Source organism: Chenopodium quinoa, unplaced genomic scaffold (assembly GCF_001683475.1).
Source record: "Chenopodium quinoa cultivar QQ74 unplaced genomic scaffold, ASM168347v1, whole genome shotgun sequence".
NCBI classification, from domain to species: Eukaryota; Viridiplantae; Streptophyta; class Magnoliopsida; order Caryophyllales; family Amaranthaceae; genus Chenopodium; species Chenopodium quinoa.
This window is the reverse complement of record NW_018745077.1, coordinates 1-27,410: the sequence shown is the minus strand read 5'-3', so window position 1 is coordinate 27,410 and position 27,410 is coordinate 1. Positions and strand designations below refer to the sequence as shown.

General features: G+C 34.5%; 3 protein-coding genes and 1 long non-coding RNA gene across 14 annotated transcripts; 1 reads left to right on the top strand and 3 right to left on the bottom strand.

Annotated features, from left to right (window-relative positions):
- Positions 1–296: 296 nt before the first annotated feature.
- Positions 297–16,093, bottom strand: LOC110709542. 11 transcript variants are annotated; one of them, XM_021887758.1, is made up of 12 exons: positions 15,143–16,093; positions 14,218–14,316; positions 13,878–13,908; positions 5,071–5,303; positions 4,594–4,672; positions 4,007–4,427; positions 3,091–3,437; positions 2,711–3,013; positions 2,205–2,501; positions 2,013–2,119; positions 1,852–1,928; positions 297–396 (listed from the first exon to the last, which is right to left on the bottom strand). In XM_021887758.1, exons 3-10 carry the CDS (start codon positions 13,892–13,894, stop codon positions 2,110–2,112), a joined length of 1,707 nt encoding a protein of 568 aa, XP_021743450.1. In that variant the 5' UTR covers positions 13,895–13,908; positions 14,218–14,316; positions 15,143–16,093; the 3' UTR covers positions 297–396; positions 1,852–1,928; positions 2,013–2,109. The 11 variants fall into 11 exon arrangements, 4 of the variants coding, with proteins under 4 accessions (XP_021743450.1, XP_021743451.1, XP_021743452.1 ...); XM_021887759.1 differs by having other exon boundaries at positions 14,229–14,316; XM_021887760.1 differs by having other exon boundaries at positions 14,251–14,316.
- LOC110709543 lies at positions 5,311–7,676 on the top strand. Its single transcript, XM_021887762.1, has 2 exons — positions 5,311–5,772; positions 5,908–7,676. The coding sequence occupies exon 2, from the start codon at positions 6,656–6,658 to the stop codon at positions 7,349–7,351; it is 696 nt and encodes a 231-aa protein (XP_021743454.1). The 5' UTR covers positions 5,311–5,772; positions 5,908–6,655; the 3' UTR covers positions 7,352–7,676.
- Positions 16,094–16,482: 389 nt separating the features above from the next.
- On the bottom strand, positions 16,483–19,491 carry LOC110709541. The gene is made up of 2 exons (XM_021887757.1): positions 18,494–19,491; positions 16,483–16,782 (listed from the first exon to the last, which is right to left on the bottom strand). Exon 1 carries the CDS (start codon positions 19,346–19,348, stop codon positions 18,494–18,496), a length of 855 nt encoding a protein of 284 aa, XP_021743449.1. The 5' UTR covers positions 19,349–19,491; the 3' UTR covers positions 16,483–16,782.
- Positions 19,492–25,115: 5,624 nt separating this feature from the next.
- LOC110709540 lies at positions 25,116–27,408 on the bottom strand. Its single transcript, XR_002508981.1, has 4 exons — positions 27,359–27,408; positions 27,168–27,274; positions 27,008–27,084; positions 25,116–25,555 (listed from the first exon to the last, which is right to left on the bottom strand). It is a non-coding gene; the product is annotated as an uncharacterized LOC110709540 (long non-coding RNA).
- Between the last annotated feature and the right edge of the window lie 2 nt (positions 27,409–27,410).

The following is a 27,410-nucleotide window of genomic DNA, read 5'->3' as shown; positions in this document are numbered from 1 at the left end:
GCTAGCATTATTATTGTCAAATTGAGTGCATAAGTAGGAAGCTCAATGAGTCAAGCTTTAGCATAAAATTAACAGATATGTTTTAGAAGCATAAATTTTAAGGTCTCAACTTGCTGCACATTGATCCGGGATAGAAAATTCAGGTACAATTTTACAGACATATTTCTTTTGAGAATAAAAACCCCATGCGTAAACAACAGTAGTTCCATGTTTAACTTCTCCAGAAGTAGCTTAGCTCACATAAGAAAAAGTCAGCTCTATACTTAAATCTCAAGCAACACAAATGATCTGTCTGAACCAAAAAATAAATCAGGCTTGCTACTAGTGTTGCAGACATCAGAGGGTATGCATCTAGTGGATCAATTCATTTATCGACCCCCTTCACCTACCTGCAAACTGCGTAATTGTATACATGATAAGAAAATAATCAGATAATAACGGAAATATATCTATAACAAACTTATGTATAACAAAAATATATCTTTACATTGTAAGACAGCAAGCAAGAACGACATCTGATATTAAATTGGTAGTTCATTGTATTTAGGTGATATTAACTACTTGTATGTTTGATTGCTAAAGTCTATCCTTGATACAGAGAGTAATTATATAGCATATCTTAAAATCTATCAAGTTAATCATGTTTACAAAATATGAATAGCTGCTAACAAGATTCGATGAGGGAGTTGTGTTATATTATCTAGAAGGCTTAGCTGAAGCTGAGGATACACACATAGGTTCATACATTTCTCTGCCTCACATTGACCCCCAATGCCCACTACATTCTACAATTTTGACAGATTTTTTTGCCAACAGAACATCAGTGAAGCAATAGCCATAATACTCCAACTACAATTAGACAAAATACATCAATAACATCAACCTGCATTGACTTTTCTGCAAAGACTAATCTACACCCAGAGAGTTGGAACACAAACTCAGAGACATGAATCTTAGTACTCATAAACAATAGTAAAATACAATACAATAAGACATAACACATCAATTGGGAAACTTTTCTGCAAAAACTAATCTACACGCAGAGAGTTGAATGCAGACTCATAGACATAAATCCAGTACTCCGTATGCATAATTTTATTTTAAACCTGTACATAACAAAATAATTTGATGGACGTTTCATAGAGATGAGAACATGGAGTGAAAATTCAGAATAAGATTATGAGATTTTTCAAGAAATGACGCAACTACAAAGAGAAAAAATATCAACTGAAACAGGAAACAAGAAAAGGAATAAGTAACAAGTGATGTACCGATAGTTGTCCAACCTTTTAGTTTCAGCAATGACAATGAATGTAATTATTATACGAGACTTCCAAAAGGAATTAGAAAGAAAATATTAAATGTTATAAGAATCATACAACATAATGTATGTGTAAAGACATTTAGTTTAATCTATGTGTCAATTAACAGTTATTTACAATGCCTTTTCACAGTAGTTTGTTGCATATTCCGCAAAAGTACGCCTAGTCCAAAAGTTCAATTACCCATCACCACCAATAAACCAAAGAAATAATGCCAAATTACGCACTTCTAGTCCACTACAACTCATGTAACAAGGAGTATCAAAAATTCCAAACATACAAATTAACTCATAAATGACATGCTTAATACCCAATACCAAAAACACACTCTACACCCATCACATACACAATACCACTCAACAACCATCACGTGTGCAACACCTATCACATACTCACATCGTCAAGACACACAAGCAATAATACGAACCCTTTGCCCACACACCTCAAACACTATTCACACACAATGTAACCTAAAACAACCCGAAAACACCACACCAAAATAGCCCCCAAATCGATATCAAATGCTTACCAGGAACAGGAAATCAATATTGAGATCCACAACTTGAAAATCTTTTAAGAACATCTGAAAATGACTCTGTATATCCCCTGTTAAATTAAAAAAGTGTTAAACAAAAATTTTAAACAACATAAAAGATGTACATTAGAAATAACAAAATATTAAATTCTTACCAACTAGAATTTTTTGCATAATCACACAGGGCGTCATAAAGTGTTGTATATATTGAAGGAAACACTTTTGTAATTAGACTTTCTCTTTCCTCAAGAGTCAAACCACCCTATAAAAAGATAAAGATAAAAAAATTAGCAGCATGCAATAATTAATTAATATTTTCGTAAATAAAATAGAAAGAAAGTCATTACCTTTTTCCCGCGTATAGTATCATATTGATAGTCATTAGCATGGGAAAACACTGCATGAATAAAATTAATGACACGAAATGGTTTAACATAAAAGTTGCTGACAATAACAAGTCATTTGAGACTTCAATCCTCCAATTTTGAGTCCTAAAATTCGGAGTCATTTCATTATTGAAAGCCTTCTCATTGATTAACCTTTCTTTAATAGCCACTTCAAGAGACTGGATGAATGAAACCCGATGATTTATCGACCAGATAAACGGGTGATCAATCAACAACATTGGATGAATGTTATCACATCTGTTAGAAATAAAACATAAAATTTTTAATCATACAAGTATACCTATTTATTAAAAAAAAAAAAAAACTTTATAAGTAATGTACAGTTGCAGATAACAAGCTTTTTAATAGTTACATAAACAAAATATACAAAGTATAATATTAGCATAAAACTGAACTTATAATGAATAAAAAGAATATAAAAACAGATTTAAGGGAAATTTACTTACATTTTCCTGACTCTTAAGCTGTTTAAAAAATGACCTAATTCTAAAGGCAGTTCATAAGATAGCTCAAATTCTTTACGCCAAGTTTCCAAATCTGGTCTTGATCTTGGTCTTATCAAAGTAATGACTCCTTCAATAATGGACAACAAATCAGACACTTCTTTTTGCGCTTGACTGAATGTAAATTTTTCTTGAGAAATATGCAATATTTTGGCTTCTCCCTCCTCAGTAACGTAGAGTGATTTTTCCAGATCACTACAGACTTTTTGATCTGAATATATGACAAGCATGCCACATATTACGCCTCTACAATACAATAATATATTATTAAATTTCATTCATAAAATAAAAATATAATAAATTAACAAAGTAAATTTTTTTACCGAAATATTGATAGAAAGTCGTCTTTGATATATTCCCACCATTTTTTACAAGTTTGAGCCATTGCTTCCGATTTGAAATCTTCAAGCTTCAATTCAAAGAACACTTTTACTGGACGGACCGGCTCAACAATTGCTACCCTACTGGAAAGGGAGTGGAAATACATTGAAAATTCAATTTTCAATAGGCATGAGTTTTTCTTAAGCCTAATTGAGACATCTGAAGTAGAATTCTCGCCAATTTTGATATACGACTTGGGAAAAGAACTCCCGCCTATCTTCATTACACCAAGATATGAAAATTCATCAAGCTGGGTCATTTCAAAGTATATCACACCATCCTCTGTAAACTGTAAATATATATTTATCAATACAGAATAGAGAAAAATGTTTAACAAATAAAACGATACATATTGTTCTAGACAACTCTTGATCCTTGTGCAATAACACTGAATCTAGACAACATATGTTCTTTAACTGCTCTTGCAATCATTATTGTTTTACTGTTCTATAGAAAATGGCTTAAAATCTCTACTAACTTTGCTTATGTTGAAGATTGTAACAGATAGCTTATTTCAAATTGATATATTAAAGATGTCTCGCTGGTTTAGTATACTATATTTGGCAGCAAAGAAACAAAGCTATGTAGACTTTTCATCATGATGATCATACACATGTAACTAGTCCTCCGAAACAAAATATGCATTATAGAATTTACAGATTTCTTCCAGGAACTAGTAGTGATGAGCTAATGATGTTAAATGGTTGAGAACTGTATTTAAACATGTAGTCTTTTAACTCTTAGTGTTTGTTACGCTTAGGTCTTGAATGTAATGGCTAATCAGTGACCTAATAATATTTTTTGTTCTTTCCAAATAAAAAAAATCATAAAATTAACGAAAAGTTGAGAAGAGATTACCTTCATCATTTTTTGGGAAGAGGCATCCACACCCAAAGATGAGGGATCCAAGGTCAAAGAAGGGATCGCCAAAGTCGAAGCGGACGCAACCAAGGTCGAAGTGGATGCAGCCTTGGTCGGAGTGGATGCAGCCTTGGTCGGGTGGATGCAGCCTTGAGTGGAAGAGGTCGCAGCCTTGGTGGAAGAGGAGGCAGGAGCCTTGGTGGAAGAGGAGGCAGCACGCTCATCATCCAAAAATTTACTAGCTCTTTCCACTGCAATTCTATCCAAATCTGGTTGAACTTTCGGTTGTAGTCTTTTTATCCATTTGAGACAGTTTTTGAATGCTTCATCATCTACACAGACTGCACCCTTCTGATCATGCACATATTTATAAAGGAGATATGCTTCCAAAATATTATTTTGCTTTCTGTTAGCATAACTGCAAGGCATTTTAAAAAATTTAATTAATGTCAACGTGATTAAAGATGACTAACTATTGTCTACTGTATTGTCTGTATAGAATCAATTCAAATAAATATCTTGTAACAGTTACATCATCCTGATAATTTATCAAAAATCCTTAGAAAGGAAGATAATAGACTTACGCAAACATAAACCATTCACCAAGTGCCAAAGTCGTTTTATGTCCAAATTCTTCGAGTCGTTTTTGCAAAGCCAATACCTCTGATCATACAAAATTAAATGAAAACATTAAGATAAATGAAGTACAAAATAATACAAATTTACAATACAAATAACACAAATATGCTTTCCAAATTTCTGGATAAGTCTTGATTTAAACAGTTTAACCTAGTCAATATTTGTTAGCTTTCTTTATCTCTCAAGTTGTATATTTCAAGATTAATATTCGCTTGCATTTCTCTATTGTTTCCTTAGGAAACTGAAAATGTTGTATTTATCTTTTCCAAGCTTTCTTTCCCTAAGCCTTAAAGCCACTCACTTGTAAAAAGAAAATAATCAAAAGCTTTCCAAATCTTACCGATCCTAGTAGAAAATAAGAATTAAAGCAAACAATAGACCATACTACATCAAACCATTTCATTGGAGGAAAATAAACTTACCTTCAAACCGTTTCAAACCTACAAGTGCATGCACTTTCATAGAATAGACTTTTAAATTTTTCAACCACTCATCATCAAGAGAAATGATAAAATCCAAGCACTCTTGTAATCTTTCTTGCTCCCACAAAGCTGAAATCTTCTTTGTTATTTCATCCTCTGAAATTTTATCCTTTGAATTCTTTTTCTTTTGCTGCCGTTTCTTCTTTGTAGCACCTTGAGTCATTTTCTTCACTCTGATTACAAGGCAAGTCATTGATAAGAAGCTAAAAAATTGACATCGCTTTACCACTCTTAACTAAACTCAAGTTATGAAAGCTACTACAACACTAACATGACTAAATCAGCCCATATAACTCAAACAAGACATAGGAAGAACAATCTTTTATATTAACAACACCACACAGGGATCAAGTGATCAACAGCAGCCCCGCTGAGATAGAACCAAGACAGCAGACCACAGGAATTTCAAGAAGGCATGAAACCTAGCACACAATTCCAAATCAAGAAATTCTTGAGCCTAGATTGAATAACTTTTCAAGATCTACAACTTTCATGAAGGAACTATGGGCTAGAAACGTCTGCAGGTCTATTATTATGGGACGAACAGAACTGCAGCTGCAGGGCAATTGCAAAATAAAAGCAGTAGCAATACAACAGGCAGCAGCAGGATTATATAACAGGCAACAACAATTTCAGCAGCAGGTAAACAGAATAATAGAATATAGCAGCAACTAGACAACAAAATTATAGCAGAAGTAATAAGTTACTAACATTCAAGCAACAATACTACTTCGTTAACAATAACATTATTTCAACCTTTTCTACATGTAATGTCAGCAACACTCACATACAACAATAACATTATTTCAACCTTTATAAGCAAAAAGGCAAGACATCCAAGAGTAAATAAATTTATGCTGTCCCAAACATGAGCTTCACGTGGAGATCGATTCTAAGTGCTAGGGAGGTAATTGAGAAGGGTGCCATAAAGACTATTGGTGGGGGAAGTAGTGTCGGTGCCTAATCTCCTAAAGTTCCGAATTCTGTCACAAATGAAGGATGGTAGTGATGTTCCAATGTATGTCAAAGATCTGTGGGAAAATCAGAGCTGGAATTGGACTACTCTCTCTGAGTTATTCTCTCAGCGGGAAATTGATGGAATTTGTAGTATTCCAGTACCTCTGTTTGATGAGGAAGATGTTTGGTCATGGCATCACTCGAAAGATGGGCGTTACAGCGTAAAGAGTGCTTACAACCTCTTGGTCGAAGAAGAGGTAAAGGATAAGGCAACCTCGTCAAATGGGCATGTAGTTTTTAATTGGAAGAGTATTTGGCATGCCCGTATTCCACCAAAGATCAAATTATTTGTGTGGAGAAGTGTGAGGGAGGGGCTGCCTGTTATGAGCCGGTTGATGGCTAGGGGTATGAATGTAGATCAACGTTGCCCTATGTGTGGGGAGGGAGAGGAAACTACTGCTCATACGCTTCTCTTCTGCCTGCAGCATCCTCTATTTGGAGACATTCTGCCTTGCGGCTTGACACAAGGGCATTTGATGCTGATGGGTTTCGAGGTTGATGCAATCTGATGTATGGAAAGATCAAGGAGACGAATTGGTGGGATATTTGGTGCCTGGCGTGGGGAATCTGGTTGAAACGCAATGCATGGGTCTTTGATAAAAGAGAGAAGAGGGAGGCTGACATTCTTTACAAGACAATGTGCTTGGTGGGAGAGTTTGAAGAAGCTAATGCGAATGCTGATATGGGGATGCAAGTGCAGTATTTCAGCTCTAGATGGAAGCCTCCTGCTGCTGGTCTGTATAAGCTAAACACAGACGCAGCCTTCCAAGGTCAGTGGCTGGGAATTGGTGGGATATTGAGAAATGAGGAGGGGACTGCTGTGGTAGCCTTTTGTTCGAAAGAGAATGGGAAGGTAGATGTTGCTGTTGGTGAAGTGATTGGTATGAGATCCAGCCTAAAGATAGCCATGGAAGCGGGCTTTAGGAACTTTATCCTGGAAACTGATAACATTAAGTTGTTCCACCATCTGAAAAAGGGCTCCATATCTCCTTGCTCTTTTGGCAATTTGGTGAGGGATATTCTGATGCTTGCTAGAAGCTGTCAGAGTTGTGTTTTTTCTTTTGTTAGAAGGTCGGGTAATATTGTTGCCCATAGCTTAGCAAAGTTGAGTTTCAATTTTAGTGAATATCGTGTTTGGCTTGAAGAGTACCCAACTGAAATTCAGGGGGCTTTATGTCACGATATTGAAAACTTGGTGAAATAATAAATTGAGCTAAGATGCGTTTTTCGTCAAAAAAAAAGAGTAAATAAATTTATACTCCATATATACCCAAAAAATCAGAGCCTTCAAATATGGCAAGTTTCACAAACCAAAAAACGGCAAATTTCACAAATCGGCAAGTTTTTATTCAACGTTTAAAACCAAAAAAACGGCAAGTTTCACAAATTACTCAAATTTCAAAACCAAAATATGGCAAGTTTCACAAATTATCTACATCAAGATCAACAGGGTAAGTGGGTAACCAAAGCATAAAAGGCAAATATCAAGCTCAAACCAGAAAACCCCCGCATGTTCTTCAAAACCCAAAACAGAGGAAAAAAAAAACAACCTTATTTAAACAATATTAAGAATCAGAATAACAAACTACTCAACGTTTAAAACCAAAAATACGGCAAATTCACACATTACTCAAATTTCAAAACCAAAATATGACAAGTTTCACAAATTATCTACATCAAGATCAACAGGGTAAGTGGGTAACCAGAGCATAAAAGGCAAATATCAAGTTCAAACCAGAAAACCCCCGCATGTTCTTCATAAACCCAGAACAGAGGAAAAAAAAAAAACCTTATTTAAACAATACGGAGTATAAAGCAACAGTAGATGAACGAAATTCCAGAGAAATACAAAATAAGATATTTTACCATGTAAAATCAACTTGATCAAACTCAAAAACCCTAGAATGAGAGAATATGAAGCAAATAAAAGCAACCCACAAATTAAAAAAAAAAAAAAACACATATCATACAGACATACACCATACTAACAAAAACAAGCTCATTAAACTTAGAAACAACAAAAAAGAAAGAAATTACCTCACAAGAAAAATATGATGACCCAAATGAGGAGAGAGAAAAAGGTTTTGAAATTTGACTACTAAAAATGGCAAAGAAAAATAAAAGAAGAAGACAGAGTTTTCATGAAAATGGAGGTTTTTTTTTTTTCTTTTTTGTGGAAATGGAGTTTTAACATGTAGAATTGGTAGGATTGTAGGAAGAACCGAAGAAGTAAAACCTATGAAATGATGGAGAGAGTTGGGCAGCAGAAATTACAACGCCAATAGCCCAATATTACCACCATTGTCAGTTCGTCCACTGCCCATGAACTCTAGTGACTAGTCGTTTCACATAATTATAATTGTACTGTGGAGGACTACGTAATACTCCGTAACATGTTTTTTTTTTTCTCTTTCTTTTATATTTGTCTATGGAGTATGTGTATTTAAACATCAATTTATTTTTTGGTAAGTATACGTGTTTTAAAATTACATATACAATTGATAAAAGTTGACACGACATGAATTAAATAAGAAAAAAAATGATTATTGTTAAGGGTTTTTAATACATGTAATTAAACGGGTCAACATGATATGACACATTTAATTAAAACAGATCAGTATTGATATTCTCTAACAATACGTTAACCCGACTCAACCCATCTAATATAAAAACCCTATAATTTATATAATTATTGATATATTATATAGAATAAGGCTAATATTTTTCATACAACACGATACGAACCGGACACGAAAAAGTGAGTTAGTGTTAAATGTATTCAACACTTTTAATCAATCAGATTAACACGTCCTCAACTTGTTTAATTTCCGACACAAACAGACACGACATGATTGCCAGCCCTAGCTACATATAGTGCTTGTTTGGTTGCGTTGGAAATTAAATAATCATGCTAATTTACATTTCTTAAGAAATAATTTCTTTCATATATTTTATTTTATAAGAATTTGATGGTAATTTATATTTCTTAAGAAATAATTTCTTTCATATATTTTATTTCATAAGAATTTGATAAACTTGTTTGGTTGACATATGATAATTTGCATTTTTTGTAAATTGTGAATGACTTAGGGTAAGTTAGGTACAAAGTAATTACTATTAAAAAAGGGGGGGTGGAGTAATTAACTTCCTATGATTGGTAGGACCTCAAAATTTCCAAAAAGTTACAATTAGCCTATTTGTACGGAGTATATTTCATGCTAAACAAGCAACAAGATATCTAAGCATTTTATAGGAATTTCTCTTGCCTATATTAAACAAGTACAACCAAACAGCTCATATCATTTTCATCATTTTCTTAAATTTGTTTCTTTTACAAAAAAAAAAAAAAAAAAAAAAAAAAATGCTTATTTCATTCCGCCAATGTTGGAATTGCATATGATCGTAAAGTCTTTATAAAGTTATTTGGTTATCGATGTGAGAAGTAATTTTTCATGAAAAATTCTATCTACCTAAGGGATTAGGTAATTGAATTCCTACCTTTTGTAATTTTTTTTCACTTATGTCATTTCCTCTTCGTTTTTTTTTCAATCAAACAACTCCCCCTAATTACAATTTTAAGGAATTTCTATTTCTCATTTTTTTTATCTACAAAACGAAAAACTAATACCCCATACTATGTACTCTGCGATTAAATTAAAAGGTTAATGTACAACAAATAAATGGAGAATCCATCCTTTCTCCTCTCTATTTGTGGGTTTAGCCTCTATATGCAGGGACCAATCTGGAGATTGGGTCTTAAAGATAGTCTCCCACATCTGTTGTTGTGTTAACCCACTACAAGTTGAAATTCTTGCAATTTTATCAGCTTTTTTCTTAATTAAACAAAAATGATGAACCCATGTCACAATTTAGTCAGATTGTCACAATTAGAGCAAGATCAACTCTAATTCTATCTAGAATTTGTAACCTCCCAAATTAGAAACTTTTGAATGCTTGTTATGTACTATGTATTAAACAGAAGTTCTACTTAATCTGATGCTGAAACTAGAAACAACATTGTTTTAACTGCTCTAATGGCATGTATATCTAATTTGCTGTATGTTTAATATAGTAATTTGAGAATCACCATCTAGTTCGACACTGGTCAAGTACCAAGCACTGACTTAGAGCATTTCATTAATTTAAGTCAAGTTCTGCGAAGGATAGAAGACCTTAGGGGAAAGAACCCATACAAACTTTCTCGGAGCACTTACTAGTGTCCCACCTAGCCACTAAATGGGCAACCGTATAATTAATTATATGCTCTTTTTACATGAGAAAATATACAAGTATTAAAAGACATAACTATTCTACGTACATCATCGTAAATAAGCCTTATAGGAGACCATCTAGCAGCAGACCCTCTAATGGTGTTGATTACCCTTCCCCTACTCCCTTTTGACTCCTGATCATACACTTTCGTAACCCAATCTCTTAGCCATTTGACACCCTAACAGCAGCCACCTCCGCCAATTCCACATTCCAGTCCATAGGAGTCTTCTTATCCGCAGCCCATAATATGCGGCCAAAGTGATCCCTCGCAACAGCACCTAGACCACCACTTGTGCCAGCACCAAAGTGAGCGTCAACATTTATTTTAATTATACCTTCAGGTGGGCAGCTCCATGTAGCATCTTTTTCAAGTGGGTATTGAATACTCTAGTCTCATACAGCGAGTAATCACAAACAAGCTTCAAAAAACTAGCAGCAATAATACCCATATTCAGCGATATTCCTTCAAACAGGAGCTTATTTCTGCAAACCAAATAATAGACCAAGTTGTAGCCAAGATGGTACAGTAATAAAATAATCAAACACAAGATCAACAAATAAAGTTCGTTAAAAGACCAACTATCAATTAAACCGACTCAAAATAATAACAAACAACCAAACTATCTTCATTAAAATTGCTACTCCATAATTTCCAATTTTCACTCAGCAATACTCACAATTTCAGCACAAACCCACAAATTCTTTTTTGTTTTTTTTTTTTTTTAAGAAAAAAACCCCATAATAAACTTAATAAAGTACAGGAGAAAAATCACAATTAAAATAATAGTAAAATTAAATTGATTTTTAGATAACAAAAAGGCCACTTAAATTTGAGGGAAAGAAAAGGAGAAAACATGTCTCACAATTTAAGGTGTTGTATTTCTTGCTTTCATATTCACTGTCCTTGTTCCGTCTTTTTCTTAGACGTTGTTGCGGCTCCTCCTGATCGCGCCCACAGGTCAGCCACCGTTGCTTTGTCCTCTTTCCATTGTTGCGGTTGTCGATGATGTGTTGCTGTCGAGACATAAAATTAAAAGAATTTGAGGATGATTAGATTAAAGATTTTTCTACAACACTCAATACCCATGGTGTTATAACTTTCAATATTTTCTACAACACTCAAATGCCCATCAAGGGTTTATTTTCATAACCTTTTGTATCCTATGTTACTACCTTAAATTGCCAAGAAGTATAGTTTACCAGATCAAATCTTTTTTACCAAAGAGACATCATATCACAGTGTTGGTGGTCCAACAAGCAAAGATGAAATTCAAAATTCAAACCGATCATTTAAAAAACGTACCAAAATTCAGAAAACCAAAGTAAAATTACAGAAAGAAACTGTCAAAAGGCCGTATAAGATCGAAACAAAGGGAAAAAAAGTAAGGCAAATAAATAGGAAACAGTTAAATACGATTGATTGCAGAAGAACATACCTGATTTGGGTTTGATATCTTCAAAGGTAACACCAAATTGTACCCGATCAAGGTCTATACAGCTCAATTTCTGTATCAAATTCGAAAAAACAAGATCAACAAACACGCATACAAAGCAAAAACTCCAGTGAACCATAAAAATATTATAACAAATTGAATAAAAAAAAACCGCCTTTCTGTCGCAGCCAATGAAAGGGGTGGCCCAAACAACCGTCGTAGGGAGGCGTTCTCTAGGATGACTGGATGAGTGACTACCCTAAAACCTCCGAACTTTCTCTGAGGAGAGAGAGAGAGATTGAAGGAGAAAGGTAAGGGCTGACCAGCTGAGGAGTAAGAAAGAGTTCAAGGGTAATAAAGCTGAGAACATTTCATTTCTGTAATAGAAACCACAAACACTGTTCCTAAGCACAGTCCAGCAAGTTTTGCCTTTTATACTCTCTTCCTCACCCACCCCCTCCCCCTCCCCTCTGCTACCCCTTCCCCCTGCCACCCCCATTCCCCCCCCCCCCCCCCCATTCCCTTCCTCTCCCTACTTCCCTCCTTTTCCCTTGGATGTAAGATATTTACACTAATTAATAAATACAAGTAATATATAAGTGGTAGTACTTTATATATAAAGGTTCAATATAGAGATCTCAAAACAATTCTGAATTTGCCTTAACCACAAAATACATTCATATTCTTGTCTCTGTGATTGTCCGCCGTGCCTTTAAGAATAGTCAGGCCTCAGGCCCAAGCTTTCTAATAGCTTCCGCTATCTCCAAATTCCAGAAAATGATTACAATCCTCACACCTGTAGATACAAATAAGAAAACTATAAGGCACAAGATGTTGCTTCAATTCTTTCTTTAACAATTTTTGAAATAATAAGATCAGCACAGTACAGCACAGTGTGATAGTCTCTCTCACTGCATTTCATTGACTGAAAAAAAAAAAAATTTGCTAGTCTGGCTATAAAGTAAACATCATCTTGAGATGGAGGTTACCAAAAAAATGTTGATCACATTTTATATATACATCTTGAGTAGAAACTTCAAGGTGTATGAGGTTGGTGAGCAAGGGACATCGACAGCAATTACGAGTTGCTGGAATTGTTGCAGCTCCGCTACCATGTATACCCCAGAATCTCGGAATTTTTATTTTTTTCGATTGATTGAATTTCATTTTGAGGTCTGTATAAAGAGTATACCTAATTTGCTCAAAATTCCAAACAAACCTGATAAACCATCTAGGATATTGATCTTCAAATCTAAGTCCAATAAGAATCCTAATTAGATTCATGATTAAACACTATTTGAGGTATTATTATTCTATGATTAAAAAAACAAACATCTTAATTAATGAGTTTGAGCAAAGACCCAGGAAAGAAAAAGGCATAATTTTTCAGAAATGAGAATTTTTACATCTTATTTAAGCACAACAAAATTGAAAGAGAGAAAATACATTACAAGTTAATGAGCTTAATCTATATTATAAGTGGAGAAAATATGTTATAGACCTGTTACCCACCTCCACCAAGCCACCATTGTGGGTGTACACAAGGAAGTAAAGTGGAAGAGGGGACAAGAATCAACCACAGCAGTTGGCAACTGCTACTCTTCAGCACATGAAGACAAGGGTCATTAAGGAAACACTTAAGAAAGTGGCAACATGGGTGTGATTTATGAATTGCTAATGTGCTGAAGAAGACAAACACCAATCAATGTTAGGTTAACCTTTTGTAATTGGTAGCTTGAGTATATAAGTAGTAGTAAGAAGCCAGTAGAAATTATGTGAATTGTGAGGAAAATTGTTGAGAGAATGGTAACCTCAAGTTACTAAGAGAGTAATACCCTAATGTTATCAAAGAGAGTGATGACCTAGAGCTATTAACCTATCTCTTTGTAACGTTATTAGCCATTATTAATCAAATTTTAAGCTTTCATCTTTATTTATTAGCCTTGTTAAATCAGAAATACAAGCCTGATGATTTAGTCTATAACAAAATCAAGAGAATTGGGATCGAATTGGATCAGAAAGAACCTTAGCTTGTCAGTCATACTTTCACCACTTCCTGCAATCAAATCAAACAAAGAGCTTAATTCAATTCAATTAGAAAAGCTAGTGTTAGAAAAAAAAAAAAAAAAGCAGAGAGAAATTACGGCCAATAAACATAAAATTAAGATAAGCATAATTTTTTAACAATCCAAAGCTTTTTAATATGTTAGCTACACAATTTATCACGCTCGATTTTTCGAGTTTTTTTTTTCCTTTTCTTTTTTTTGAGATGAAACACTCGACTTCAAAAACCATTTCTCCTGGTCACTGCAACCAGTGTTAGGGGAAGAGAGACACAAAGAGGGAAGAAGAAAAGGTAACTAACAAAAGTACAACCATGGTACTTCAAACATGTCACCTTTGGTGTGCTCTTGGAGACAACTTGAAACAGACAAGAGAGCTTTCTTTACAGCTTGAAAATTTCCTGCCATATAAATTTCAGGAAAAGAGTTAATAATAATGTAGAAAAGGCATTTAAAACAGAGCTATGAAAAATCATGGACTGGTGACATTTTAGGCTTATATATGTCTTGTGTCATCCAATGCACAGCACTTCTTGATCTTAAACACTATTCCTATAAAGCAGCAAAAAAAAGACATCAAGGAAATCTACTTTGACATTGATCAAAATAGATCATAGTCTCCTCTTCATACTAAGACCCAAATAACTATACTCAGATGGACAGCATATATACATTAGTGTGGAAATATGTAGTACATTCTAGGCATATTACAAAATTCTTAAAAATGCAGAGTAAAGACACGAGATACAATCAATATAACTGGTAATGAAGTGGATTTCTCTAAGTCAGTTTAAGCAATACCATACCACCGACTTCTAGAATCAGCTTTCAGTTTCTGTACCTCTTATCTAACTGGGGCACAACGAAACAAACAATCCAAAATTGAACCAAAATTTATATCAACAAACTTAAAGATCTATCCATGAATTTATTCCACAAATTCAATTCGATTTCAATTTCATGACATTGCAAAACCTAGACTAGTAACCCCAATATCTTTATACCATATACTAATTCAAACATTAATACAAATGTCAATAACAATGGATGATTGATTAATTGAACATAATTCACAAGAAGTAGAATTATTGAACAATGCGACCTCCAATTCACCAATATATAACACAAAACTTAGCAGAATTAGAAATTGTAAAATATCAAATTTAACACTAATTCAACATAATATTACAGCAAGAAATCAATAATGATTGACAAAATAGTACTCACCTCATAAGCAGCGAGAATTTGGATGAAACGTTTCGAATCAGCAGTATCAGTATCCGCAGAAGAAACGAGGTCAGGGTGCGTTTCTTTAGCAAGCTTTCTAAAAGATGCCTTAATCTCCTCATAAGAAAAGTGCTTGACCAAGCCCGTAAAAAATGCACGCCCAAACCCAATTAGTCACTTATAATAATATGAACATTTAATAATAAACAAACTACAAACAAGTTAAAAAATACAAAATATGAATACAGTAGGAATTACTACTATCAATACATCACTTTTTAGGAATTACCGCCCCCAATGATTTTTTTTTAAAATTTACCACCCACCTTCAAATCTTCAAAATATCAATTGTTAAAACACGATCGGATTAGGCAAGTGTAACACTTTTTAAAACACGGAGGGAGTACCACCTTCACGTCATGTGGGGCCCATCAACGCGTTTTCTTTTCTATTTCCCTCTCGATTCTCCGATTTACACTCTCTGTTCATCACTCTTCCTAATATTCTCTATGAATTTGTGCGAAAAATCCAATTATTGCATTCAAGTATGTGTAATTGCTTTAAAAAAAAAGTATGTGTAATTAGGATTTTAAAATCCCAAATTGATTGCAAAAACCCTTATTACACATTAATTGGAAGTTTTACCTAAACTAAGAGAGAATTTTATGAAGAATGAAGAACAGAGAGGGAGAATCGAGGGAAGGGGAGGAAAAAAGAGGGAAATAGAACAGAAAAATTCGTTGGTGACCCCACATGACGTCGTCAATGAAGGTTTGGGCAAAGTAGTGGTGGTAAATTTGATGTTTTGAGATTTTGTAGGTGATAAATTTTTTTAAAAAAATAAATCATTCGAGGTGGTAATTCTAAAATGTGATGTATTGATGGTGCTATTTTTCAAATTTTCCTTTAGTATTAAAATATGTTTATTAATCCCTCCGTTTCGATTTAGTTGCAACATTAGAATGTTCACCAAATTTTAAAAAAATGTATAAGGTGGGGCCCAAAAGAGAATTTTTATAAAATAAGTATGGGAATTTATCAATGATAACTTGTGATTTTGACTTATATCTTTGCCACACATCATTAAACTTTTATTATCAATGATACACCCGAATATAATCCTAAATAACTACCGTAAGCATAGAGATAATCATGGCTTTGAAATATAATGGCTTACCGTAAACATCATATTAACCTGACGTTAGTATTCTTAGTAATACACGCTTTAATTAATTGGAAAACAATGAAAACACCTACTGCCCCTCCTATTTACTCTCCATGCAACTTTCCCTCCCACATTTCCTTCCTTTATTTAATAGTGTGTAGCAAAGATGAAAGCATACCAGCAAGGAAATAAGACTTATTTTTAAGCATACCAGCCAGGCTACTACAATTCCAAATATACAACATAGACTAATAACACGAGAGTAGCAATTTAATAAAAGTCTACATTGTCGGATCCAAGGTGAATACATTAAGTACTAATAACATGCCTTAATAAAATCATGATTGCAATTGCTGCTACGATCGCTATTGCAGCTAAAATAAACACATATGACTTTCAACATCAACGCAGCTCTTCACAATTCCAACTTAGACATGAAGCTCGTTCATTGGCCCTCAAGTTGCAACAAACCTATCTGCAGGTAGGCACGCAAAACAACAAATGAGAAGTTCAGAACTTACATAACTTTTTATGCTAAAGGCATAATAGACTTTCCATATCACAAGGTGATAGCTGTAGAAGTCAAACTATACTATGAGAATTCTGGTGCATTTTCTTATACAGGAACCTTACAATGAATAAATGAAGAGCAGTACTAGTATTCCGGAAGATGCTTCACTTAAGGCATTCCTAGATTGAGGGCTTCTTCACTTATTGGAGGCATGACTTTTAAGCTATCAATCAATGGTTTGGCTGCTAGAACTCATACTAAAGCCGTACTACTTCACAACAACTGTTCACAACCTTTTGCTTAGGAGTTGAACACCCATCAGTACTAGCACAGGTTGTGTTCAAATACAACCAGCTAGTATAAGCTTGTTTACACACAGAAAAAAAGGAAGATAGTTCTACCACCCAACCCAACTAGGAAAACAACCCACAATCATGTATGACTGATATAGACTGAAATCTTCACAGTGATAGGCAATAATGTTTTTATGGAACTTCTAAATTGTAGAGAAATTCAAAATTAAGATGTCATGCCAATACCAGACAACAATTTAACCTTCTTTTCTTATCAATTCTTAAGATTACACATCCATCACAACTCATACGCTTAATTCTACATTTTGTAATGATTGCTTAATTCTGCATTATATTAATGAGCATACATAAGGAAAAAAAAAAATTGAAAGGAGACATAGGAAACGGAAGAAATGGAATATGGTTCAGGTTCATTATCCATAATGGACTCAAAACCTACCCTCAACTCCAAGACCCTAATAAACATGGTAAGAGTGATAACATTTTACGCAGAAACTGGTATTAAAATAGCCCAACAGGTACAATATGAAGTTCACCCCAAATACGAGAGAGCAGGGGACAGGGAAGAGGGTAGATACCTTGAAGGAAAGCTTAAAAGACAGAGTTAGACTAAATGAAGGCCTGACTCAGGACATAGATCAACTATTGAACAGTAATGAAAAAACACGAGTAAAAATCAACAACTACTCATCTCATGAGTCGGAGAGACAAATGTGCAGCATTACAGGCAAAATTCATTCACCTCTACTTTTCAACCAATTTCATGTTCAAGAGAAGCTTAAACGATAGAAAGTAGGCTTGATTGATTCATGACATGTTTGAACTACTGAACAAGCAATGAAAATGTTGAGGAGCATTTAGGCTCCATTTGTTTTGACAGAAAACATTTTCTAAAGGTGGAAAACAATTTTCACAAAGGTGGAAACTAATTTTCTCTAAAGTGAAAAATATTTACAGTATGCCACACTTTTCTTCCCACTCTTTACATTCTTCTTCTATCCTCTTATCCATTCTCCCTTTCACTCTCACTTTCCCTTCCTTATCTTTTACTTTTTTAATTCTTTAAAAATATTATTATTTTCCATGAAAAAATCATTTTCCCAAAAAATTTGTTTTCCTTAAAAACAAACAGAGCCTTAGAGGTGGGAAACAAATAAGCAATTTTTAAAGTATAACAATAATTTGCAAGAAGGTTAACATATATAGAATTATTGTCAATAGTCAAGGGTCTTATAATGATCAAGAACATATTACAATTGAATATAATGATCATAGAAATATAAAGTAATATTTAAGAATATAATGATCAAGAACATATTACAATTGAATAACCTTAACAAAAGCTTAGCTAGCTAACATACCTAGACAGGGAGGTAGAGAAAAGTACTGCAGCGAGAGGGGAGATTATAATGTTGGGAAGAAAGCGGAGTGACAAGAATCTCCTTAGAGTTGGCATTCAAGTTGACGAGTTGGACTTTGAATTGGACAATATGATCAAAGGCGGGGTTCTCGTCCCAAGGAATAGCGGAAAAGATCAAGCACAGCACGCCATTGCCCCGATGTAATAAGGTATCATATCTGGTATAAATAAGATAAGATCGATAGTCGGCTTTAGCCTCAGCCTCAGGGGACAGTCTTACGTTCAACCATTCTTTAGAGACTGTATCATAAGCCCTAAAGAATGCCTTCATTCTAGGATTATGAATATAGATAACCCCATCGTCTGCGATAGTCACGGCCTCTCCCCACCTTTGCCATCCACCTTTAAGGTCCTCAACCAGACACCGCCATTGATCCTCACATGGATAATAGGCATACATCGTTGAGATATACTGGAAGTACACTATGATTCTGTTTCTTTTGTGATCCGCCATAACCGGAAGAATTAGTGTGCGGTAATCAAACAACTGATCCCCATCACCACACGGTGGCGGTGGGAACGGAGGCGACTTTAAGCGACGCCAATTATTATGTTGAGGATCGAAAACCTCGCCAATAAAACCAGATTCGGAGTTGTCAAAAACATATATCTTCCCACCAAATTCGACGATACCTTCTGGCCACGCCTGATTGGCCCTTACGGCTGGTGACTGATCGAGCCCAGCGGTGGCTAGTCTCCAACCATCTTTAGGTTTGGTAAGATCTAGCATATGACATGAGAATAAGCCTTTCTGTTTTCCTCTTACCTTTCTTGGGTTTTGATTTTGCGGAATCATCACCGTCACCGGAGGAGAACGATTTGCCGCCCCCAAAAAACATAAAGTGTAGATCCCACAACACCCACGGGAGGCTCACAACCATTACCAACCACGATACGAGGAAGTGATGAGACTTCCGCAGTGTTCAGATCCAAAACATAGTAAAACAATTTCACAACAATCACGAGGTGCTATAAGTAAAGGGTTCCTGGGTTCAATCACCACGCCCCCTACTATCATCTTATTCTTCAATTCCCCTCTCTTTTCCACCACCATTTTTTCCGGCATCGCTTCCTCTCTTCAATTCAATTGATACCTAACACTCTAACACCCCCAATTTGCCACACTTGCGGTTGCGGCCCTAGATGCCTTTATTTATATGCCTTTATTTATACGAAGCCTAAGCAATCTAGGGTGGGCTTCTCTTGGGCGGGTAATTGTGGGTACCTTCTTATCAACAATGATTGGGCTCATGACCCGTATTTTATAAGAGCACTTGTAGACTTTCTTTCTATTTCGAAACAAATTCTAAACACGGCTTTATTTTCTGGGATGTCAGTGTGGCAGGTCAAGTAAAAAGACCCGCTCTAACGGGTAGGGATGGGTCTCTGTTTAGTGGGTGGGGGAGCGGGGATCAATAGTTATTACGTGCAATATGGTGCAACTATTTTTTAAATGCACCACATCTATAATTTGAACATTTAATAAATAAATAAATAAATAAAACTGAACATTTAGTACCTTCTACAATGGCAAATGTGGCAATAAGACTCCCTAACCTTCTCCAAAAACGTCATTCTTCATTTCTCCATGAATGATGCTCTTGGTAAGTTTCCTAGTTGTGCATGTCAATTGTACCTTCTTGTGTTTAATGCTCACATGTATCATTTTAAGGGAAAAATTTAGTATATGAGTAAAAATTAAGCAATTTTCAAACTGCATATAAATTAGGGCATTCTTATTACTAGTTCTTTAGATTTAATTATGTAAAATAATCATTGCTTGTGCAAACCATGAGGGAAAAGATTGAGTTTATGCATCATTTAGAACAAATAATAGATAATAAAAAGCATCTATCTTCAATAGTATACACATGTATAAAAATTTATCTACTTTAGATGTATATTATATTAATCCTATTTTATTGATTAATTGTAAAAAAAAAAATAGAATTACAGGTAAGATAATAGATGATGTATGGAGTAATTTTAATTGTAAAACATACATATTTTTATTGTATTTATTTATTTGTTTATAGATTAAAAAGATTAAAATTTAATATACATAATGTGCCATGTCATCATTTTTCGGTGATAATTTTGGCCGGAAAATTGAATTTGTACTTAATTTCACGTATTTAAAAACTAATGGGTTTAAAAATTTAAAATGTCACATTGTAAAGTTAAGGGGGTTAATTACACTATGAATCTAAGTTAGGGGGTCATATTGCCACATTTGCCAATCTGCAATAATTATGGTAGTGGGGATTAAAGAAGAGAGAGAAACATAATAATTACAAAATTGCCCATGTGATAAACATAAACTAAAGAATAAGTGTGAAAAAATATGGGTGTGTTAGTTATTTGTACTATGAACACAAAAAAAATTTGTCGAAAAATGAAAATGGTACAATATTTGTGAAACTTCTCGAAAAGGCAAGTGGTCTAATATTAAAAAGAAAAAAAAAAAAAAAAAAACAAAGCAGGATTTCCAATGGTCTTTTGTTTGTTTTATCTAGTTTTGTTCTTGTTCTGTTTTTTTATTTGGGAATGGGTTTAGGGGAAGACTCAAGTGTGGAATCTATTGTTTTGCATCATTTAGGGGAGGATGACTGTGATGTTGAGGAAATGTTTGAGAAAACCAGTAGTCCAATGGATCGGAGGCTATGGAATATGCAGTATCCCTCAAGGAAGCTGGTAACTCTCTGTTAAAAGAAACCATTTTAGCAATGCTTTGGCCAAGGCCATCAAATGTTTCTGTGTCACTTTTATGCTCTTATGACTGATGATGTTCATATGAGATATGAGGGATATGGTAATCGAGTTCAAGGCACTGACAATTTCCATTTAACTCAACATTGCAGCTTGTGTGCCATCAAGCTTAATGATTTTTAGACAGTACCATGATTTCATGATCTCTGGTTTTAGTAGTTGATGGGGGAAGGCGCAAATGGAGTTGGGGGCTTTAAAGAAGGCCTATGAAGATCTCAAGAAAGAAGGGAGATAGAGCCAATCAATACTGAATTACTTGATTGGAATTTTTTCAATCAAGAGATCTGAGTTTGAATTGAGCTATATCACTTTCCATTATAAGGTTGTCTTAATCTCATCCAAGTATCCATGGTACAACCAATGCTATATTTTTCTCAGATGCTTATTTAAAGATCTGTCTAATGAGCAAATTAACATAGAACTGCCTCGTCCTGTGACCTGTGGGCGTTATGTTCTTAATGCCCCTTTGGAATTATAAGGGTGTAATTTAGAGTAATATGGGAAACTTATAATTTCATCTTACTTAAAATTGAAAAATGTTTGATTATGTTTGGACTTAGTTAAATGAAGATGCTCCCTATATTTTATTGGGAGGGAAGGACGGATTTGTATATAAATGATGCTGGGCTCGTTTTGGGAGCTGGGGTTTAGGGATTGGAAGGGGAAGGGGATTGGTGGCTGGGGAAGGAGGAGAGAGAGGGGTAGGGGTGAAGTGGGGCCCACAAACGGCAAAACTAACAGCTTCCGTCAACTGGTAGCGAATTTTAAAATATGTGATTTTTAGTGGTAGTAAAATAAAAAAAAATATGAGCGGTAGCAAAAATGAATACCGAGTGTTTTTGTGGTACCAAAAGTCAAAATTTCCTTATAATAACAATAGGAGAGAGAATTAATAACATATTTGTACAAGTGGGTTGTGGGGTACTGGGGTTAATGGGAGAGATATAATAAAATTGTAGTAGGCTTAACTCCTTGCTAGATAGGAAGTGTTGCCATTATTACTAAACGGAGGATGTATATTATTAAAATAATATAATATGAATTTTCCTGAATTTATTTTGGCATTAAATAAAGTTTTTCTACATGCACTGCGTTTTCTTAAAATTGTGTAATTTTAAGGCTTATTAATTTTACTTTTTTTGGCTAGGGAATATTAAAATCTATATTTTTTATACTACTGCAATTTTACAGGAAGCATTTCCTTCTGGTGCCTTATGGTCTATTAAACAAGCATTTTGAGAAATTGACACAGTGTGATATGCATCTTAATTTTCTGAGCCGGTAACCAGAAATTAATAAGTCTAGATCCTCCAAACTTCGATTTGCAGCCTTCTGTTTTTGACGACTCAAATGAATCTAAAAGTCATAGCTTGGATCAAATATAAACTAGCAGAGGACCTAGCATCTCAATCTTTGAAGATGTCGGAATACCTTTATCCTAATAATCATCTCTCTCAGTCAAACAAGTTATGGAACATCTGAGACTCTGTCTTGTGAAGCTACTTCTCCAAGCTCAGGTATCCTTTTTATCACCATGTCTGCTATGATTTAGACACCATTGATGTTGTTGTGTTTGTCCTAGACTTCTGTATTTGGAGATGGTGTCTGAAATTTGGCATGGATTCCTCAACAATTTTCTTGTTAGAATTTCTGTTTTCTTTCTTTGTACATCCTTATGTTGAATTTATTGTAGGATCTGTCAATATATCATACCAGAAGAGATTTTTATATATTTTATATTTTTTCCGGGGGGGGGGGAGGATTGGAGGATGCCGAGACTTAGTATGTCTATTACGATTACTTTCATATAAGTTTACTAGCAATAATATCAAATATGATTTGGCCTGAACCGACCTGAAGCATACCCTATCATGACCTGAATTTTGTACCAACCAAAAAAACCTCTTTGCCACCTCTAAAGCAATTTGTGGTCATGCTTCTTGTTTTATAAATGTTCATTACCATAAAAATCCTATGCTTTAATGGGGTAGGGGTGTAGGGCCGTAGGGGGGTGACTGCCGACACTTAATATGTCTAATACGTTTTATTTAACATAGTAAGATTGTTGGCAATAGAATTAAATATGATTTGGCCCAAACTGACCTGATTCAGTTGAACATACCCAAACATGACTTGACATGGCCTGAATTGTACCACGTCTGAACAACCCATTTCCCACCTCTAGATGTATATCTGGTGAGCAATATATGGCCATGCTTCCTCTTTAAATGTTCATTATCTTAAGAATCCTTTGTTTTAAATTTTGGAAGGGCAGAACTATTTTATGTCTCAGTCTATCTCAGCCTCAGCATTCACTTGCTAGCTACCTAGGTGCCCGTGGTGTTGAGATATAATTCATCATGTTTATGATATCAATGGTCATCAATAATCTTGGACATTGGCTTTTAATTTACATTTGTTAAATTTCCTTCTGATCACCAAGTATTCATTTTAGTGATGGATGTGTGCGTAATGAAAGTTAGTTCGAGTAGCCAATCAGGAAAACCAAAGGAATTAAAAAGCGTTGAACAGTGAATTATGCATGAGTGACCCTGTGAATCATATTGGAAATTGCCTTACGAAACAGAGGAGTTCTGAGGTTTCTAAATTCACATAAGAAGGATCCAAGTCCCAAAATAAAACGATCGAGGAATTTACCCAGCACCCGACCATGTTCTGATGAAAATTCCTCATGTTAGAGACTCAAAGGTCAACTCTTGGTACTCCCTCATTCAGAAAGATGGTGCTTCTGTTCAGAGTTCTGATGTGACTGAAGAAAGTGTGGATGGAAAAGCCAATAACCATGAACCTTAGTTATTGGATCAGAATACAACTAATGAGGGTGACAACTACAGCTGGGGGAGATGGCGGCAATCAGACACCAAGCATGCCAATAATTGATCTTTTGGGGATATGCTCCTCCATCTTCCGCGGTTTGCTTCACTATCAAAGTTCTTGTTTGACATTTGTAAAGATGGGGATAATCAAAGGCGCGATAGAAAAATGAGAAGTTTACTCTTATACTATCATTGTTTACGGGTATTGCAGATTTTCTCAAGGGGTTTGATATATGAAGTGATTGACTGTGATGACTTTTGGAGACTGAATTCCAAACTGCACCTTGTAAATTGGTAGGATTCAAAAATTTGGGTTGATGATGAATCCCATTATATAATTATATAAAGACGAACCACAGATGGGATAAGCTATAGTTTTTTTTTTTTTAAGTATCTTGTCTGCAAATATTAATGTAGTTTATCTTAGAACTTTTATTCTTTGAATCCCAACTGTGACCATTAAAAGTTCTGAAATATCATGCTATTTTCTCTCTTGATTGTGTCATTTTCATTCCTTAATTTATAAGAAAAAAACATTAGGAAGTCCATGTGAGAGAAACAGGAATTTGTGTCCAAAATATCTGCCAAACGCAGCGAGCATTACGCATAAAGTCCTCGAAAATTTATTCTTTTTCGTCTAAAGTCTGAAAACTTGGTTTTATTGGGCTACCATACCAACGAGGAAGTCTAAAGGCCTCACAATGCTGCACAAGCAAGTGCATCACAATGACATCTTCGTAGGGTGTAGGTATTAGTACGGCCCTACACTAGGGTGTAGGTATTAATAATTAGGACAGGTCAGTGCAAAAGTAAAGTAGGCCATTAATAGGGCGAGAATGCTTTATTCTCTGCTTCTTATCAAGATTGTTTAGGATAGTATATGAACATTGTTGACGTTATTTTACAAAAGTCAAAGGTATATGTGCATCATTGAAGCATAAAATGAACATACAGGGAACCTCTTTTAATTTCATATACTAGAAGTAGAAAAAGTAGATTGTTGCTAGCATTATTATTGTCAAATTGAGTGCATAAGTAGGAAGCTCAATGAGTCAAGCTTTAGCATAAAATTAACAGATATGTTTAGAAGCATAAATTTTAAGGTCTCAACTTGCTGCACATTGATCCGGGGATAGAAAATTCAGGTACAATTTTACAGACATATTTCTTTTGAGAATAAAAACCCCATGCGTAAACAACAGTAGTTCCATGTTTAACTTCTCCAGAAGTAGCTTAGCTCACATAAGAAAAAGTCAGCTCTATACTTAAATCTCAAGCAACACAATGATCTGTCTGAACCAAAAAATAAATCAGGCTTGCTACTAGTGTTGCAGACATCAGAGGGTATGCATCTAGTGGATCAATTCATTTATCGACCCCCTTCACCTACCTGCAAACTGCGTAATTGTATACATGATAAGAAAATAATCAGATAATAACGGAAATATATCTATAACAAACTTATGTATAACAAAAATATATCTTTACATTGTAAGACAGCAAGCAAGAACGACATCTGATATTAAATTGGTAGTTCATTGTATTTAGGTGATATTAACTACTTGTATGTTTGATTGCTAAAGTCTATCCTTGATACAGAGAGTAATTATATAGCATATCTTAAAATCTATCAAGTTAATCATGTTTACAAAATATGAATAGCTGCTAACAAGATTCGATGAGGGAGTTGTGTTATATTATCTAGAAGGCTTAGCTGAAGCTGAGGATACACACATAGGTTCATACATTTCTCTGCCTCACATTGACCCCCAATGCCCACTACATTCTACAATTTTGACAGATTTTTTTGCCAACAGAACATCAGTGAAGCAATAGCCATAATACTCCAACTACAATTAGACAAAATACATCAATAACATCAACCTGCATTGACTTTTCTGCAAAGACTAATCTACACCCAGAGAGTTGGAACACAAACTCAGAGACATGAATCTTAGTACTCATAAACAATAGTAAAATACAATACAATAAGACATAACACATCAATTGGGAACTTTTCTGCAAAAACTAATCTACACGCAGAGAGTTGAATGCAGACTCATAGACATAAATCCAGTACTCCGTATGCATAATTTTATTTTAAACCTGTACATAACAAAATAATTTGATGGACGTTTCATAGAGATGAGAACATGGAGTGAAAATTCAGAATAAGATTATGAGATTTTTCAAGAAATGACGCAACTACAAAGAGAAAAAATATCAACTGAAACAGGAAACAAGAAAAGGAATAAGTAACAAGTGATGTACCGATAGTTGTCCAACCTTTTAGTTTCAGCAATGACAATGAATGTAATTATTATACGAGACTTCCAAAAGGAATTAGAAAGAAAATATTAAATGTTATAAGAATCATACAACATAATGTATGTGTAAAGACATTTAGTTTAATCTATGTGTCAATTAACAGTTATTTACAATGCCTTTTCACAGTAGTTTTGTTGCATATTCCGCAAAAGTACGCCTAGTCCAAAAGTTCAATTACCCATCACCACCAATAAACCAAAGAAATAATGCCAAATTACGCACTTCTAGTCCACTACAACTCATGTAACAAGGAGTATCAAAAATTCCAAACATACAAATTAACTCATAAATGACATGCTTAATACCCAATACCAAAACACACTCTACACCCATCACATACACAATACCACTCAACAACCATCACGTGTGCAACACCTATCACATACTCACATCGTCAAGACACACAAGCAATAATACGAACCCTTTGCCCACACCTCAAACACTATTCACACACAATGTAACCTAAAACAACCCGAAAACACCACACCAAAATAGCCCCCAAATCGATATCAAATGCTTACCAGGAACAGGAAATCAATATTGAGATCCACAACTTGAAAATCTTTTAAGAACATCTGAAAATGACTCTGTATATCCCCTGTTAAATTAAAAAGTGTTAAACAAAAATTTTAAACAACATAAAAGATGTACATTAGAAATAACAAAATATTAAATTCTTACCAACTAGAATTTTTTGCATAATCACACAGGGCGTCATAAAGTGTTGTATATATTGAAGGAAACACTTTTGTAATTAGACTTTCTCTTTCCTCAAGAGTCAAACCACCCTATAAAAGATAAAGATAAAAAAATTAGCAGCATGCAATAATTAATTAATATTTTCGTAAATAAAATAGAAAGAAAGTCATTACCTTTTTCCCGCGTATAGTATCATATTGATAGTCATTAGCATGGGAAAACACT